Below are 19,154 nucleotides of genomic sequence, written 5' to 3' on the forward strand. Positions count from 1 at the left end.
CTGACGGCACCCTGAGGAGTCCCTCTCTATGAGAGCGCACGGGTCGGTGAGAGGTATTTGGTAGCAGTAGGCGGTCCCGTAGATAACCCGACCTTTTTCTTTTTCACCCTCGGGCGCCTCACCTGAGTCACCGCAATTTTGGTCCAACCCATCCCGAAGCTGAACGATTTTATCGTATAGATAACCGTTAAACTCCTCAGCACGTCCCTGCAGCGGGTCATCTCGCTCCCCCTGGTGAAGGAGGGAACGAGTCACCCGAAACAGGGCGGCTGGGCGGTTATCTGCCGACGCAATGAGGGAGGAGGTGTAGCAATGCCTCGCTTCCCTCAATGCCACTAGGTAAGTCCTAGTATAGGACTTCACTAGTGTCCGATCAGCCTCTGAACGGCTAGACCTCCAAGAGCTCTCTAGGCGTCTTCTCCGGCGCTTCATCCCTCTCAGCTCCTCGGAGAACCAAGGAGCCGGTTGGGACCTGCGCCGGGTCAGAGGCCGCAAAGGCACGACACGATCTAAGGCCCCCGCCGCGGCCCGTTCCCAGGCCGCAACCAGTTCCTCAGACGTGCCGTGAGCCAGACCCTCAGGGAATGGCCCAAGCTCCGTCCGGAACCTCTCTGGGTCCATCAGGTGCCTGGGACGGAACCAACGCATCGGCTCCGTCTCCCTGCGGTGTTGAATGGCGGTCAGAAAGTCCAGGCGAAGGAGAGAGTGATCTGACCATGACAAAGGTTCGATGACTATTTCCTTTAAGTCCAGATCTCTCAACCACTGACCAGAGACAAAAATCAGATCGAGTGTACCACCCCCAATGTGGGTAGGGCCATCAACTACTTGAGTCAGGTCCAAGGCCGTCATGGAAGCCGTGAACTCCCGAGCTACTGTCGATGACGAGCCGGAAGATGGCAAGTTAAAATCCCCCATGACTAAAAGTCTGGGGGTCTCAACTGCCACCCCAGCAAGCACCTCCAGGAGCTCGGGTAGGGCAGCTGTCACGTAGCAAGGAGCCAGGTACGCGACTAGCAAGCCCATCTGACATCTATGGCCCCACTTCACAAGGAGGGATTCACACCCGGCAATCTGAGGTACAGTGGTCTCCCTCGGCTCCAGACTCTCTCTAATCACAACCGCCACCCCCCCACCCCTACCCTGGGCTCTCGGCTGATGGAATGCACGGAAACCTGGCGGGCACATCTGTACCAGGGGCACGCCCCCTTCTGCGCCCAACCAGGTCTCCGTAATGCCTATAAAGTCCGCGGCACCCCCCTGAATAAGATCGTAAATTAGGGGGGCCTTATTGGCCACGGACCGTGCATTACACAACATCAGCCGAAGGCCCAGGCTCTGAGGGTCTTGACCATCCGGGGAACGGGAGAAGTCTGGGGGCTCGGGGCGCGCGATCGCCTGCAAGCATCGAGCGCGCGCCCCCTTAACACGATCCGAGCCCCCGCTTCCGCCAAATCTGCCCCTCCCCCATACCGTGCAAATAGCACCACCCTCCACCAATGGAACCTGAACTCCCCCCGTAGCCCTCGGACCTATTAACTCACCGCCACGAGCATGCGCAGGAACTGATACCCCACCCGGCGGGTTTCCCCCAACACCTGTCCTACCCCTCCCACCCCTTAAAAATGCCCTATCTAAAAAACCCCAGAGGCTCTTCCTCTTCGCATGCCACCTCTGTGGATCCCAAGATCCGTCATTGAGGCCGGCCCTTGGTAATAAAACGGGCCATTCCTGTGAGGCGGGGGCACCTCGCAGGCGCAAGAGTTCCTGTACCGAATAACATAGGCGAATCGTGAGAATAATATTTCGCTAGGGGATAGCAGTCGCTGGGAGATGATAATTGTCCGGGATGGCAAGGTATTAGTCCATAGTTCTTCTTCACATGGATACCCATCGTCCAATGGTGGCTGATATATGTTGATAAATAGGCTAAAGATGGAAAGATGGAAAAAATAGCCCAGTCCTAAAATCCATGGGGAAAACGAGGTGGGTGGGTGGGTCTTCTATCACCCTCGGCAGTGTCTACAGCTGTTCTTGGGTACGTCCTCCGGCAGATCTCAGATCGGTCTCCAAGTCCCTTCCACCATAGTTCCAAAGAACAGTCCTGGCCAAAGATCCCAAAAGGCCATGTAAGTGCAGATGACAGTGCATCAATAATAGTGGAAGAAACCGGCCCACAAAGGCCGGGACACCTCCAATAATCACCACACCAATTCCCTCCATTAAGATGGTTCAAAGATGAAGATCCTCCAGGCAAGCCCCACATTCAAAGTTAGTCCAAAGGTCTGGCCGCTCCTCAGATTCAGAGTTAGTCCAAAGGCCTGGCCACTCCTCAGATCCAGGGCCTTTCCCAGAAACCGGGCCAGGCACCTCTGAGGAGGGCCGGTAAGATGTAATAGGCCGTAGATCCCAAGTACGGCATAAGTGGGGTAGAAACCTCCTCAGAGCACCTCCATGCAGGGAAGGCAGTGGGAAAGCCGGTAAACTCTCAACCCCCTTCATCCCGAAAAGGCCAGGCTGGGGGGAGGTAAACATACCCGAGGTGGTCCAGTGCTCAGCAGTCACAGCAGTCACAATCCACAGGCCATGATGGGCCGACAAGCCTATGATCCGTGGCAGCGGCCTCACCTCGCACCACGCGCCCAGGGAATGGCCGCCGTTCACCACTCTCCCTCACCCGGCCTCGTTCTCGGCCGCCGTGACACCGGAAAGGCCCGCAGACCTCTCCCACGGCTGCCGAGAAGCTGATAAAACGGGCCGGGGGGTATAGGCGGCCCGGCTAGCCGTCTGGACGATGCCATCCCGCGTCGATCATCCCGTCGGCGGCTCCGTTCACCTAGCGAGCCGCCATCTTGCGCATGCGCAGAGCCTAATTTAATTATATTCAATGTAACTGGCATTGACTCATGACCTAGGTAGCGGATGCCGTGACCACTAGACATCTTCTCCTTAAGCACTAGAGTAAGTTATCTCTAAATGTGCTGAAAATCTAATAGGCACTAAAGTAGCAGGAAGTCAGAATAACAGAAGACTTGTGACAAATACGATAATGTACAAGCTAGAGCCAATAGGAAACAAATGATGAAGAATTTATTTCCTTAACTTAGAGCTAGGTAGTTCACAAAATAGACAGGGGGATTGCCTCATAGATGGCTACAGGGAAGCAAGTGGTCATATATGATGACATGTGCATGATGACATCATACAAACGCAATGAGTTTAAGTATGTGGGGACACAAATTCATAATTGCAGCATATGTGTGATGATGTCACTGTACACATGTTGTTATTTTGGTGGCATTGCAGTTTGCTATGGATGGCACTGGATTTCTTAACAGGTTACTATGATCAATCAGCAACTTTATTAATACATTCTCCAATTCCAATTTCCAACGTAGCTGTTGAAGCAGGAGCAATATCCATATATTTGCCTTCAGCTCCATTGTCAAGCTAAAGTAAATATTTATTTTTTATTTTATTTATTTATTTTGTCAATCATATATTAGATAACAGGTAAAAGTATAAACATAATTTGGATACATGAAAAGAGTAAGTAAAAAGGAATATTAGGACAGGGACGCTAGGCACGCGGGTGGCCTTTTGCACGCCCCTTACAGCACACCCCTCTTAGGAATGGGGTGAGGTCAACAGTAGACAGTTTGAGCTTAAAGTTTTGGGGGTTTGGGGAAGAAACTACAGAGTCAGGTAGTGCATTCCAGGCATTGACCACTCTTTTACTGAAGTCATATTTTCTGCAATCAAGTTTGGAGCGGTTTACCTTGAGTTTGTATCTATTATTTGCTCATGTATTGTTGCGGTTGAAGCTGAAGTAGTCATTGACAGGTAGGACATTGTGGTAGATAATTTTATGTACTATGCTTAGATCAGACTGAAGTCTGTGTAGTTCTAAGTTGTCTAAGCCAGGGGTCTCCAACCTTGGTCCCTTTAAGACTTGTGGACTTCAACTCCCAGAGTCCCTCAGCCAGCAAAGCTGACTGAGGAACTCTGGGAGTTGAAGTCCACAAGTTTTAAAGGGACCAAGGTTGGAGACCTCTGGTCTAAGTTTTAATTTCCACAGAGAACAGAAACTGGCAGGTTGCTTGTCAAGATGAAACCTATGAATTGTTGGCTGTGCTTATGATAAGTTTAAAGCCATAGAGTGGAAAGAGTTGACTTCACTGCACCACAAACGCAGAATGAAAATTGTATTAGCCAAAGAGGGCTTTTCCAGTGGCTGCATTCTGATTCTGCATTTTGATTCTGTAACACCCTTCCAAGCTTTCTCATCAATAATCTGTCAGAATTGTAATAGAAGCTATGACATAAGCTAGCAGGCACATTTTCTCATGGGAAACTGGAAAGGAAATGCTGGCGAGGGAGACAAGAATTGGTAGACATGAATGGAGAAAGGAGTGGGAAACAGGATGATAGCGGGTGAATTAAAATGGATTAAAGCAGGGATCTCCAACCTTGGTCTCTTTAAGACTTATGGACTTCAATTCCCAGAGTTGAATGTATCTGTGCATGCATGCGTAGTGCGCGCCATGCATCAAATGCAAGGTGCATGCATTCAGTGCATGCCAAAAGGAGGTATGGGGTAAGTAGAAGAGCATGTGGGGGGGTGATCAGCTGTGGTGCGCGATCTTTTTTTTTTTTTACTTTTAAAAGCATTTTTTTTACAACTGATTCAGCCGAAGAGGTTGTAAAAAAATGCTTTTAAAAGTAAAAATAAAGGCTCTGATGATCAGGTAGCTCAGCTGTGATTGTCAGAGCCTCTTTTTTTATCTTTTAAAAGCATTTTTTAAAAGAAGCAGCAAGCAGGCAACCAGGTGGGAATGGACGGAGGAGGGGGTAGGGATTTTTGCTACTGGTTCTCCGAACCATCCACCGCCATCACTACCAGTCCGAACTGGGAGCATTCCACCCCTGCCATAATCCCTTGTGGGGTGGAGTTTGGGCAACTACAATGGAGCTGAGTGCTTACTGGCTGGATGCCCTTTCTGTCACCAGTGCAGAGTTTTGTTCAGCAGATATAGCCTCATTGTGCCCAAAGATGCACTTTCAATGCCATATGGAAATAGAGACGTCAGTAGAGATTTAGAAATTTATTCAGGTTCCCTGTTTGTAATTTAAATTCCTATCTAAGAGTATCTGGCATCTTTCCTTGAAATGTGCTGAACTGCTAATCTCCTTCGATGAGGACATATTGGAATTATAACTGAATATACTGTATCTGAACAGCATCAAATTGAGGAAGATTGGATAAAACCAGCTGATAACTTGGAGTCCTCACAAGGTGATATGACAGGTTTAAGAACCAATTATGGAATCTCATGTTTCCATTGGGTAAGGTTGTAGTAACAAAAATATCCTACATATAGAAAAACATGAAAAATACTAGATGTATCATTTGTTAACTCAATGGGATGTTCCTTTTGTGATACAGGAGACAAATCTTCATCCTTAGAAGTCTGAAAATGATATAATGGATAGGGGTAATCTTTTGTGGGCTCACTTTTAAAACAGTTACAGCAAAATGGTCAATAGAAATGATTATGTTTGAATACAGTAAATAATTGTCTGCAGACTTGTCAGTAAGATTTTCATTTTAATTACAATTTCTGGTGCAGCTGTTCCTACTCATCTTCCATCATCTCATAGTTGATAGGGCATCTAATTAGCACTGTACAGCATATTGGGGTCAATTATAAAATGCTATAAAAAGAGTTTAGCAAAGGCAAACTACTGTATGCTTTTTCACATTGTTTTCTTTAAAGGAAATTTTACACAGAATTTTACAACACATGTTTTCTTTCTACTACTTATGAAAAACCCCTATGATTATTACATTTTTATTAAAAAATAGTCTGAAGATGTTAGATATCTTTCTGATTGCTGAGCCCGTTAAGATCTTCTTGAAGTAATAAATTGGTTTAATTCCTCGAGCCAAAGAGAACTGGTAGCATCTTAAGTATTTTCCATGTTTCTTGCATTGATGTGCCTATAGAAAGTAGAAAAATAAAATAAAAAATCCCCCCCCCCAAAAAGAAGTTTTAAATGTACCAAGCGAAGGTTTACTTAATTAGAACCTTGAGGCAATAAAGGGAGGCTTTTTTAAATTCTGTGAATCTTAATATGCTAAATAATGCAAAGCTTCAACTCTTCAAGCATAAGACACACATCTGCCCGCTTAACATTTAAATTAGAGGGCGAAAAAATCCCTTCTAATTCTGTGGTAAATGTCTTGAAGAAAAGGATGGCAAATGTATCACAACCAAATTTAATTTCATTTTAGATTTTCATCGTGTTTAATTGCACAGCATTTTGCCAGCCTCCCCTTCTTTTATTTATGACGCATTTTCTTTTTTTTTTCCTTCTGTATTTTTATTGATCTTTAATTTAAGCAACTCTTCACTGTTTATGGCTGTTGAAGAATTACACTGCATTCTACTAGGAAATCTATCTAGAGTTAAAAGTAATGAGCTCAGTGATACAGAAAATAAAGGAAAGAATACACACTAAAAAAAAAAAGGCCCTCCACAAATTAAAGTCACCCAACTCACAAGAAAATGATTAAACAATGCTATTACATTTATTTTCATTTCAGTTTTACACATGGATGCTTTCATCCTTCTTATCCTTTTATTTCCATCGGAGTATTTATGTGCCATACAGCTTCCTAGGCAAGAGCACATCGGCAAAAATAGATACCAAGCATTCATATATAGTGGTACTTGTGTGGCTTTAGTTGCAATAACCCCTATGGGGTCAAGGATGAGATGGAAAACTTCCTTTCTTAATCAGAAGACGGGAACTTGGTCTATTGAAGTGCTTTTTTATCCTCTGAAAGGAACAAAACAGATTTCTGTGAAACTTCATTGTAATGGGCACAAATACAAAAACAACATCAACATGTCAATTTACATCATTTGAGTAATGATAACATTTTGTGACACACATTAACAAAATATTAATCCTTCCCTGGGCACAGAGTGCTGCTTAGTTCAAAACTATTTTCCTCTCCTCAAATCTTCAATTTTTATTAGTTTATTATGTACCATCAAATCAATGTCAGCTCTTAGAGATCATATAGTTAGATGGGTTTTTTTCTATTGTAATCTCTTCCCAACTTGAACGTTCAGGTCTTCCCACAATGGATCACTGCTGTAATTAAGAGTTGTCTTGTGGTGAGACAGATGGCAAATACATTTAATGAAATGAATAAATAAACAAACAAATAAAAAAATACAATTAAGACCTTCCATCTTAACTGCTGGTCATCTTCTTTTCTTTCCTTCAATTACTCCTGGCATCATAAACCTCTCAAGTGAGTTAGGTCTTTGAATAATGTGTCCAAAATATGATGACTTTTTAAAGGTCCTTTATGCCTCAAGTAAGATATGTTGATTTGTTCAAAGACCCATTTGTTTTCTTGGGTACCTATGATGTTCTTGGGTTTGTTTGTTTTCAAAGACCCATTTGTTTTCTTGGGTACCTATGATCTTCTTCAACCCAAGCTTGAAAGGATCAATATTTTTTCTATCCTGCCTCAGGATCAAGTTGCTTTCCTTGTGTGTCACAGGGATGATCATTGTCTGCAAGTTTCTGATCTTTTTAGACACATCCTGGCATCTGAATATCTTCTTGAAATCAGGTACTATCTATTCATTGTTTTTCTTTTGGGTCATTTCAAATTTGGAACCCTCCTTTTGAGTATGGGAATTTTTTGGAAGGCTTTTCTTTTTCTTCTTCAGGAGTCTTTTCATCTCTCATATTTTTGCAGATGTTGTAGTATTACTAATTGTCTCTTCTAATAACTGTCTGAATAATTCGTTAAGATCCTTTCTGAGATTTTTGTCTTTCTTGGTTTTGGATTTTATTCTTTTCTAAGTAATTTCCACTGTTAGTTCTGACAGGCTTAATAAGAAGCTGACGGAACATACAAAGATCCAGGTCTATAGAGTTTGTGTCCTGAGCACACTCTTGTACTGCAGTGAGTCTTGGACCCTTTATGACCGCAGGAGAGAAAATTGAACACCTTTCATATGCACTGTCTCCGACGTATCCTTGGCATTAGCTGGCATGACAACGTTCCAAATAGCACAGTCTTGGAACGTGCCGGAATTTCAAGCATGTATATATATATACTATATATATATACTATTGAAACAGCGATGTCTACGCTGGCTTGGGCATGTCGTGAGAATGGCTGATGGTCGGATTCCAAAAGATCTCCTGTATGAAGAATTAGTGCAGGGAAAGTGCCTTAGAGGGAGACCACAGCTGTGATATAAGGATATCTGCAAGAGGGATCTAAAGGCCTTGGGATTGGACATTAATGACTGGGAAACTTTGATCTCTGATCGTTCAGCTTGGAGGCTAAAGATGCAGCATGGCCTTCTCCAATTCGAAGAGACACTTGTTTGGCAGGCTGAGGCAAAGAGGCAGCCAGGAACCAACAAAGCCTGGGGGCTGGGCAGGGGACAGAATGTATCTGCCTTTAGTGTGGAAGGGATTACCACTCTCGAATTTGCCTTTTTAGTCACACTAGATCAGTGGTTCTCAACCTTTATAATGCTGCGACCCCTTTAATACAATTCCCCATGATGTGGCGACCCCAACTGATCTCAGCGCGCCTCAGCAGCCGCAGAAGGGGAAAAAAGCGGCAAACTGTTTTTTTGAATTTATCGTGCCTGAAGCCGTATTGGCTAGCGATCTGAACTGCTTGCGATTGCCTTGAGGACGGAGGCATTAAAGCGGAGACTCCTCCCCTGTTAAGTTTATGGCGCCTGAAGCCAGATTAGGATAACGATTGGGAGTGATTGCAGCTGGCTTGAGAGGGAGACATCAGAGCAAAGATTTCTCTCTTTTTTAATTCATCGCGCCTGAAGGCGAATTCGGCTAGTGATTTGAAGAGCCTGCAGCTGGCTTGTGGAGTCAACCATTGGAGCGCGATTCTTCGACTCGCAAGTATACTTCCCATATTTCTGATGGTCTTAGGCGACCCCTGGCAAATCGTCATTCGACCCCCAACGGGGTCGCAACCCACAAGTTGAGAACCGCTGCACTAGATGCTGTTTTAGGACCTCTTTCCAGAGTACGATACCATAGTCTTTTGAAACTGAAGGTGGCCAATGATGATGAATGATGAGTTCTGACATCCATTTTGCTTTCTTCTGTTTCTTCATGTTTGGCACTCTCTTTTCACATTCATATTTAACAACTTATTTAAGTTTATTCCGCAATTCTTCTGCTTTCCAAACAATGAAGTTCAGGACTTCAAAGCAATTTCTCATGTACTCCTTAAAAAAGGAAACCTATGCTCAAGATTACATCATAGAAAACAGTTGGGTTGGTTTTTGGTTTTTTTTTGCTTTAATTTGACTTGGAACTTGCATATCTGCAGCTTGAGATCCCACAATCAATATATGAGGTTGATAGATTAATAGATAGAAAAAAAATGGACTTGCATATTGACAATTATTCATCATTGTGTAATGATAGTCTTGGCTAATTCTTTAACCTATGCCCTCCTTGCTATGGCAAGTCAATCATAATATTAAAATTATAACTATAAAATCTGTGCCTTCAGCCTCAAATTTATCCTGAAACTTACCTGACAAAGGCTTAAAATATATTTTATTCCTGGTACTTTCTACAATGCCATTATTCTACTAACACATTCATATTATGAATATTAAATTAAATTACATTAATCATTAAATATGACTACATCTGTGGAAAAAGATAATTTATAGTGTTTTTCTTTTTAACATTGGATTATTTCCATCAACATTAGTTAAACAGTGGTAGAGAGGCAGTATATCAAATAATAGATTAATAGCCTGATGCATGCCTTTAAGAATAAAATTCCATAATCTTCCGTCCAGACCCACTGAGCCATTTTTTTGTGGTCTCTGGGACTCAGAGAGTTTCAGTGGTGCCAAGAAAAAATAGCATGTTTCTGCACTCTTTTAAGGAAAAAAATGAGAAAAGGGGGGCATAACTCTTTTGGGGGGACTGAAGAGATCCAAAGTAATGGGCATGTCCATGTCTTCTTGGCAACAGTGCTGAAGTGATTGCCACTGTCTTGTGGAATGTTTTATAGAGTCTTATTGATATTGTGTGTCACGTTATTAAAGATTGATCTAGAAGCAGAGGTGGTATTCAGCAGGTTCTGACCAGTTCTGGAGAGCCGGTAGCGGAAATTTTGAGTATTCGGAGAACCAATAAATATCACCTCTGGCTGTCCCCACCCCCATCTATTCTCTGCCTCCTGAGTCCCAGCTAATCAGGAGGAAATGGGGATTTTGCAGTAACCTTCCTCTGCCACGCCCACCAAGCCACACCCACCAAATCATGCCACACCCACCAAGCCACGGCCACAGAACCGTTAGTAAAAAAATTTGAATCCCACCACTGCCTAGAAGGTGTTTGTTTTTTTTTGATTCACTGAATGTTTTTCATTCATCTAAATGGTTTTAGGTTTAGATACGTAAAGGACCGAAGTGTAGTTGATTTCAACGAAATGTAATTTTGCTTAATTTTGGCTGAGCCAAGTCCACTACTATTTACTTAAAACAAACAAGCAAGCCAAAGTACCATTGTTGTAAGAAAAGTCTTCATAGGATACATTTAGAGGAAGAGTAATTTTCAGAGCCATCCAGGGCACTTATCTATTTCTGCTGTTTTGTTTGCGTGAAGAGCAAAGCAGTGGCATCTTATTTGATGCTGATCAGAGCATTGTGCTGTGTGCAATTAAGTTATTAATGTGTTGTTATTAAAGGGGACAAAATGTTTCTGCCCATGCAGTCACTGTGAGAAAGAAGATGATTCCCGGGGTCACACAATCCTATCTCTGACTTGAGTGGGTTTTGAGTCATATGCATGATCAAACATAGCCCAGTAAATGATGTTCATGTATACAGTAATCCATTTAATGCCTTTCTGTGTTGCACTTTCAGCGTAACAATACAGATTCTTACGCAATGTGTGCCTTCAGTATCTGCACTTTACACGTGAATCTCACTATATTTCAGACATCATTACATTAGAGAGGGTCCAGAGATAGTTTACTAGGAGAGTTCTCAAATCTTCTGCTTGAAATAAAATTCCCTATACCACCAGACTTGAAATCTTAGGTCTAGGAAGCTTGAATGACGTTGTCTACGTTTCAACCTATGCTTACTTCATAAGATTATTTACCAAAATGTTCTACCTGTAAATGAATATTTTAATTTCAACCATAATAATACAAGGGCCATCAATAGATTTAAACTCAATGTAATTCGTTCTAATCTTAATTGTAGGAAATATGACTTTTGCAATAGGGTAGTAAGTGTCTGGAACAATCTACCTGATCCTGTTGTTAGTCTCTCTAATCCCCAAACCTTTTACCGTAAACTGTCTACCATGGACCTTTCATGTTTCTTAAGAGGTCCCTAAGGGGGCGTGCATAAGTGCACCAGTGTGCCTATCCTCCGTGTCCTACTGTTCCCAATTATATGTAATCATTCTATGTGTTTATGGCTATGTTTTGCCAATTTATATCCTTCTTTTTTTTGTGCCAAAATTTTTTAATGTGTCCGTGTCTGTGTCTACTCTGTTACTTGTTTTCTTGTATTTGTTGACAAATAAAATCAATCAATCAATCAATCAATCAATCAATCTGTTTCGAAATCACAAAGGCTTTTCACACTGCCACTACCTAAATTGCAGGGCCTATTACTGGGACGGATATTAGAAAACCTTAGCGGAACAGGCAAGGGGGAAAAAAAAGATGCATCCATTTCATGCTTATATTTTAGAAATATAATAATAATAGCATAATACCTAGAAATAATAGCATGAGAAAGTAACAACAGTGGCAAATTGGAATATCTGCAAGAAATATTTGCCTGCAAGCAAGACAGGTGGGACCACAAAACAGAAAAAGTAATAGAAAATGAAGAACCTAAAATGCTTTGGGACTATGGAACTCAAATAGGCAGTCACCTGCCACATAACACCCCAGACCTAAACAACTATGGGGTGAGAAAGACCAAAAAGTCTGGATATTGGATGTGGCAGTACCTGGAAACAGCAGACTAGAAGAGAAAGAACAGGAAGAAATTGCAAAATACAAAGACCTGCAAATTAAAGATAGAATGATTGTGGCAAAAGAAAACAAAGTTAGTACCAATATTAATAGGCGCCTTGGATGCAATCCAATCTTAAAGCATTAGTAGCACCACTTGAATATCATTGGCACTGCAATGGTGCTAATGCCCTTGGCATTACAATGGTGCCAGTCAATTGCAAAAGGCAGCTTTACTAGGAACAGCTTACATCCTGCAAGGATATCTTTAGACCATCAAAGAACAACATTTGCCTACCCCAGGTCTTTCGGAAGGACAAAATTCCCAAATCTAGTCTAAATATGAGGCTGACTGTGTATGAGGTACTATAATAAAAACAAAACAAAACAACAACAACAATGATAATCATGAAATATCGCGACCTGGCCATTGAAACTACACAGTTATGGATGAAACATGTAACAATGATACCCAATGTCATCGGGGCACTTGGTACCATGTCCAAGAATTTTACAAAACACATCAAGAAATTGCAGCTTCCTGCAATGACACTAGCAGAACTGCAAAAAACTGCACTACTCAGAACATCATATATTTTAAGAAGATACTTGGTTGATACCTAGGACGCTGGCAGCAACGTGTATCAACCATTAGCACCAGTCAATGGTATTTATTATATATTTTAAATGTTCAGTTGACTGAGTTTCATGTTTAATGAATAAAAGAATAATAATAATGAGAAGGTAAAGATCTTGTGGGACTTTCGAATACAGACAGATCGTCATTTAGAACACAACATGTCAGATATCACAGTTGTCAAAAACCAAAACGTACAATTTATTGATACTGCTTTACCAGGAGATGACAGAGTCGAACAAAAAGAACTAGAAAAAATAATGAAATTATTATGGACTGTACAGCTATAGAGACTAAATTGATTTTGAACTTAATAACAGCCGCAAGACTTTTGATTGCTCAGTATTGGAAGAAAGAAGAATTACCTACAATTGAAGAATGGACACTCAAAGTATCAAATCTGGCAGAGATGGCAAAAATCTCCGCTTACTTGAAAGACTATACACTAGAAAAATATATTTTAGAATGGAAAATGTGGATTGATTATATTCAAAATAAGTATCAGATAAAAAAATATCGAATAGCATATGAGTAAATTTAGGAAATATTTTGTATTAGATATATTTTTGAAGGAGAGGGGAATTGAGAGTGTGACTAAGTGTGGTGTGACTAGAGATTATAATTTAGGAATTATTTTGGATTATGATTGTTAGTTTTGATACCCTGCATTTTGTTCTGGGAAGTCGGGGTGGGGGTGGGGGTAAGGGGAGGGAAATGGGGGCTTGGTAGAGATGGAGTGATGGTTAATGTACAGGGATTATTGAAGATGTATAAATATAATTAATGCAGGGTCGGGTCTGCCCAGTTACCATTTTAGAACGGTGGGGAGGGAGAAAAGAGAGAGTAGGAGGTAGGAAAGAGGAGAAGAGGAAGGAAGAGGGGTAGAAGAGGGAGAAGGAAGGTGTAGGGTGGAGGGAGGAGAGGATGTAGATAAGAGAAGGAGAGGAAGGTCTGGAAAGTAGAAGAAGGTAGAAGAGGGAAGAGTGTTAAAAAGGGGGGTGGTGACTGGGCAAGCCCGACTAATTGTATATAACTGTACATTGGATGAATTATTTGATATGATTGTAAAAATAAAACTTTTTATAAAAAAATAAATAAAAAAAAATAATGAAATATCACGACCTGGCCATCGAAACTACATGATTATGGATGAAAAATGTGACAGTGATACCCACTGTCATCGGAACACTTGGTACCATGTCCAAGAATTTTACAAAATACATCAAGAAATTACAGCTTCCTGCAATAACATCAGTGGAACTGCAAAAAACTGTGCTACTTGGAACATCATACATTTTAAGAAGATAATTGGTCGATACCTAGGATGTTGGCAGTAACCCATAGCAACCATCAGTGCCAGTCAATAATATTTGTGATACATCTTTAAATATTCAGTTGACTGAGTTTCATGATTATGAATAAAAGAGAAATAATAATAATAATAATAATAATAATAATAATAATAATAATAATAATAATAATGATGATGATGATGATGATGATGATGATGATGATGGATGAGAAACAACTTGAAAAAGTCACCAGATATCAAGATTTGAAAATCGAATTGCAGAGACTTTGGCATAAACCAGTGCAGGTAGTTCCAGTGGTACTTGGCACACTGGGAGCTGTGCCTAAAGACCTAGGCAAGCACTTAAAAGCAATTGGCGCTGACAAGATCACCATTGGTCAGCTACAGAAGGCCACCTTACTGGGATCTGTTCGCATAATTTGCCGATACATCACGCAGTCCTAAACGCTTGGGAAGTGTTCGACTAGTGATCTATGATATGAAATCCAGCATAGTTATCTCGTTTGCTGTGTATACTGTCATTTTGTGTAAATAAAATAATAATAATAATAATAATAATAATAATAATAATAATAATAATAATAATAATACACACACACCTACGGAAAACATGCTAGATCAGATTTTATTCAAGTGACATATACAAGAATGGCAGGGGTGAAATAATACTAATAAATAAATAATAATCAAGTACAAACTTAATGGACATTAATATATAATCAAGTATATATATAATATATAATTATATATATAAATATATATATTATATTACATATATATATGTATATATATATATATGTGTGTATATATATATATATATATATATATATATATATATATATATATATATATATATATATACACACACACATATACAATATTATATATATATACAATATTATATATATGTGTGTGTGTGTGTGTGCGTGTGTGTGTGTGTGTGTGTGTGTGTGTGTCTGGTCTTTGGTTGTTCGGGTTTTCTCCCGTGTAAAATTAGAAGTGTCTTGGCGACATTTCGACGAAGTCTCATTCGTCATCTTCAGGCTTCAGCTTCGTGCTTCAGCTGTTTCTTCCTTTTTAACTGCTAGTGGGGGTTTGAACTGATTGGGTGGGAGCTTGGCTGTGCTCTGATTGGATGGAGGTTTTTTTTGTGCTCTGATTGGCTGGGGGTGTGTCCTGTTTGGGTGGGGGTTTGGTTGTGCTCAGATTAGTCTGAGTTGCAGGGGGATTTGAGCTGGTGAGCTGCATTGCTGTTGTTTGGCTTCGTGTTTGTGGTCGTGCTACATCTTCATAGTGGGTGTCTGTCTGCTGTATGTATGGATTGGAGGGGTTTGAAATGGCTAATGTAATGTATGTATGTATATATAAATATATAATTAATAATAATCAAGTACAAACTTAATGGACATTACCTAACTGACGACCCCCACCCTGTCAAAGATCTTGGAGTTCTCATATCAAATGACCTTAATGCCAAAGCCCACTGCAACTACATAGCAAAAAAGCCCCTAAGAGTTGTAAACCTAATTTTACGCAGCTTCTTTTCTAAAAACTCTACACTACTAACTAGAGCATACAAAACATTTGCCAGACCTATTCTTGAATAAAGCTCATCCATCTGGAACCCATACCACATCTCTGACATAAATACAATAGAACGAGTCCAGAAATATTTCACTAGAAGAGTTCGTCACTCCTCCGAAAACAACAAAATACCTTATACCAACAGGCTTGAAATCCTGGGATTAGAAAACTTACAACTCCGTCAACTTCGACATGACCTGTGTTTAACACACAAAATCATCTATTGCAATATCCTTCCTACAAAAGACTACTTCAGCTTCAATCGCAATATTACAAGAGCAAAAAATAGATTCAAGCTAAATGTCAACCGCTTCAAACTTGATTGCAGAAAATATGACTTCTGTAACAGAGTTGTTAATGCTTGGAACTCATTACCTGACTCCATAGTCTCTACTCAAAATCCCAAAACCTTCAACCAAAAACTGTCTACTATTGACCTCACCCCATTCCTAAGAGGACTATAAGGGGCGTGCATAAGAGCACAATAGTGCCTACCGTTCCTGTCCTATTGTTCCCTTTATTATATCAAATTAATATAGTTGATGCATTTTTTTACTCATATATATATATATTTTCTTCAAGACATGTTGTTTTATCTATGACAATTGTTTGTGTATACTGTTGTGACAAAAAGAAATAAAAAAATACTTATTAGACATGGGTAACACTGTAGAGGAGAGCTGAAGTTGCAAATATAATACTACCAAACAAGATTTTTCTTAGCTATACTACTCTGTCTTTACTCATTCTATTTACGCTTGTTTCTGGGTGCATTCAGTTAATTTATACAGAGTTTCTCAGATAGGAAATGTAATTCCATGTTTACATAAATCCATTTGGTAATTTCTGCTCTGAAGGAAAATTGACCAGATAACAAAGTCAAACCATCAGGAACTTATTCCCTAATGGTTTAGATCAGGGATGTCAAACTCACCTTATCGTCATCATGGCGGTATCATGTGCCGTATAGTCACTTTTTCTCCATTCACTAAACCAGGCATGGGTATGACCTGCACTTGATGCATCTGGCCCATGGGCCATGAGTTTGACACCCCTGGTTTAGATAGTCTTAAAAGCAATTGTAGCCTAAAATGGTGGTGCAGTGGTTAGAATGCAGTGCTGCAGGCAAACTCTGCCCACATATCAGGAGTTTGATGCTGACCGGCTGAAGGTTGACTTAGCCTTCATCCTTCCAAGATCAGTAAAATGAGGACCCAGATTGTTGGGGGCAATAAATTGACTCTGTAAACTTATCAGAGAATATTGTAAAGCACTGTGGAGTGGTATATAAGTCTAAGTGCTATTGCTGTTGCTAACTGTAACATTGGAGAATCCTTGGTGCTCTCAGTGCTTGTGAGTGAGGGATTTGCTCCCTGTTGTATACAGTAGCTTGCACTACCAGACTGTGTATAAACAGGAGGCAACCCATAAGAGCACTGATGATATTACTTAGACAGGTAATTAAACAGCTGCAAGCAAATCACCAAGTTCAAAGAGCACAAAGGACTCCAAAGTACAACCCTCAGCTACATATATTCTCTTCTATTGAAATGTAACATTGATGAATTCAGCACTCTTGCAAGACCTAAGATGATAGTGTGGGAATCAATGCTAACGAAATTTCCTTGGCAGTTATCAGTTAAAATCCTACATGTTGCAGAATGAACAAGATTGTTTTTGAACGGATATAGTCGTCCTAAAAGTAGGCAATTTGAGTAAGAGTCCTAAGATCTCCTGCTTGCTATTTTCAACTATTTCAGGAATGTTATTTATGAATGTTAATTTCAGATGAAGAAGGACAATCCAAATGATGTGGTTGGGCAAAGCAGTTCTAAGATCAGACTTGATGCTGACGATGGAGCATTACGGTCTTATCAGGAGGAATTGGAGAAACATAGATTCTCTGTATGGTGAGCAAACCTACGTTTGGCGGTTTATTTTTTGTTTGTTCGTGGAGAACTATGTAAAATGTGTTTGGGGTAGTGAAAAATGCGGGCAAAACTTTCTAAGGCAACATGACAGTTGAAACAAGTGGTGATTTAGTACCGGAGCTGTTCATCATTTCAAGAATCAGAAAATACATTTCATTTCTCCTGTTGCTGGAAGTGACGCCGTTTGAATAAGCCATAAAAATGAGTTCCTGGCCATTTGTGGTTATTAAAGGCCCTTGGGCACTTCTTTGAAAAGGGTAGCTGCTAGAGTAACAGTTGTAACCACAATATTCTTGCCAAATCCTAATTTTATAATCCGCCTGCTTCAGTTTTGCCTGGGGTTTTCAGATAAAGCTTCCTGCCTCCTCCATTCTCTCCTTCATCTTCACCCAAAAATGTTTCCACCACCTATTAAGAAATCATCATAAGCCATTCAAAATAGATAATCACTGCAAAAGTAATTTTCACTTTGAAAAGAGGAGAGGGGCACAAAAACTATGTAATGCTTCTGCAATGTAACATATTTAAACAAATAATTCCCTCAACACTGTCAGACTATTTACTGAATCTGCACTACTATTAATCGTTTCATAGTTCCCATCACCAATCTCTTTCCACTTATGACTGTATGACTATAACTTGTTGCTGGCAATCCTTATGATTTATATTGATATATTGATCATCAATTGTGTTGTAAATGTTGTACCTTGATGAACGTATCTTTTCTTTTATGTACACTGAGAGCATATGCACCAAGACAAATTCCTTGTGTGTCCAATCACACTTGGCCAATAAAAAATTCTATTCTATTCTTCTATTCTATTTAAGTTGTTCAATCTCATCCTGCTGGTGCCCACTCCCCTAAAACCCCAGCCTCTGTTTCCTAGATGAGCACTGCTGAAGTGTGTGGGCTGGAATATTTCTAACAGCCTCTGCTGGTGCTATGTGGCTCACTTAAGAGCAAGATTAAAGTTATTGTCTTCAGAATCTAAGGGGGGGGGGGGTGGGCTTCAAAAATTTTAGCAAGGAATTTATTTATTTATTTATTTATTTTGTCAAGACACATACTAAACAATATATATAAGCGTGAAATAAACACACAAAATGAATACAACCAAAGTGAACATTAGGACAGGAATGGTAGGCACGCTGGTGCTCTTATGCGAGCTTCTTAAATTTTCTGCCTGGTTGCTGAGTAGGCATGGACATGCTGGGTGTGGCCTAGTTGGCCTCCTGTACCATGGCGGGGCATTTTTGCCTTCTGCGGTCTCCGGAGGCTATTCTTCGAGGCTCTGGAAAGGCAAAAACAGCCTCCCCAGGCTCTGGAGACCCTCCAGAGACCCTCTTCCGGTAGGCCTGTTTTTTGCCCTCCCCGAGCCGCCACATGTGCCCTGCACTTACCTGCGTCCAAAACGGGCCACGTGGGGACTCCTGGGAGGGGAGGGGAGGGGTGGGCAGGGCCAACCAAGAATGGGATTTGTGGGTTCTCTGAACTGCACAGAATCTTAGGTAGAGTGTCTCCCAAACCCCTGTGAACCCCAGCAGCCCAACCCTGAATCTAATCCTAAAATAATGATGGGGGATAGGGGAACCTTAATAAAAGAAGGATTTTAT

The 19,154-nt window shown here is 40.9% G+C and overlaps 1 protein-coding gene across 1 annotated transcript in view; it reads left to right on the forward strand.

Moving 5' to 3' along the window:
- Nucleotides 1–19,154, forward strand: part of LOC131195313 (uncharacterized) — a 222,272-nt gene that overhangs the window by 91,132 nt on the left and 111,986 nt on the right. The window contains exon 11 of the mRNA XM_058177111.1: nt 17,398–17,519. Within this exon, the coding sequence (XP_058033094.1) occupies nt 17,398–17,519 (122 nt within the window). The remainder of the gene's footprint in view (nt 1–17,397; nt 17,520–19,154) is intronic.

This window comes from Ahaetulla prasina, chromosome 3, assembly GCF_028640845.1.
Source record: "Ahaetulla prasina isolate Xishuangbanna chromosome 3, ASM2864084v1, whole genome shotgun sequence".
Classification (NCBI taxonomy): domain Eukaryota; kingdom Metazoa; phylum Chordata; class Lepidosauria; order Squamata; family Colubridae; genus Ahaetulla; species Ahaetulla prasina.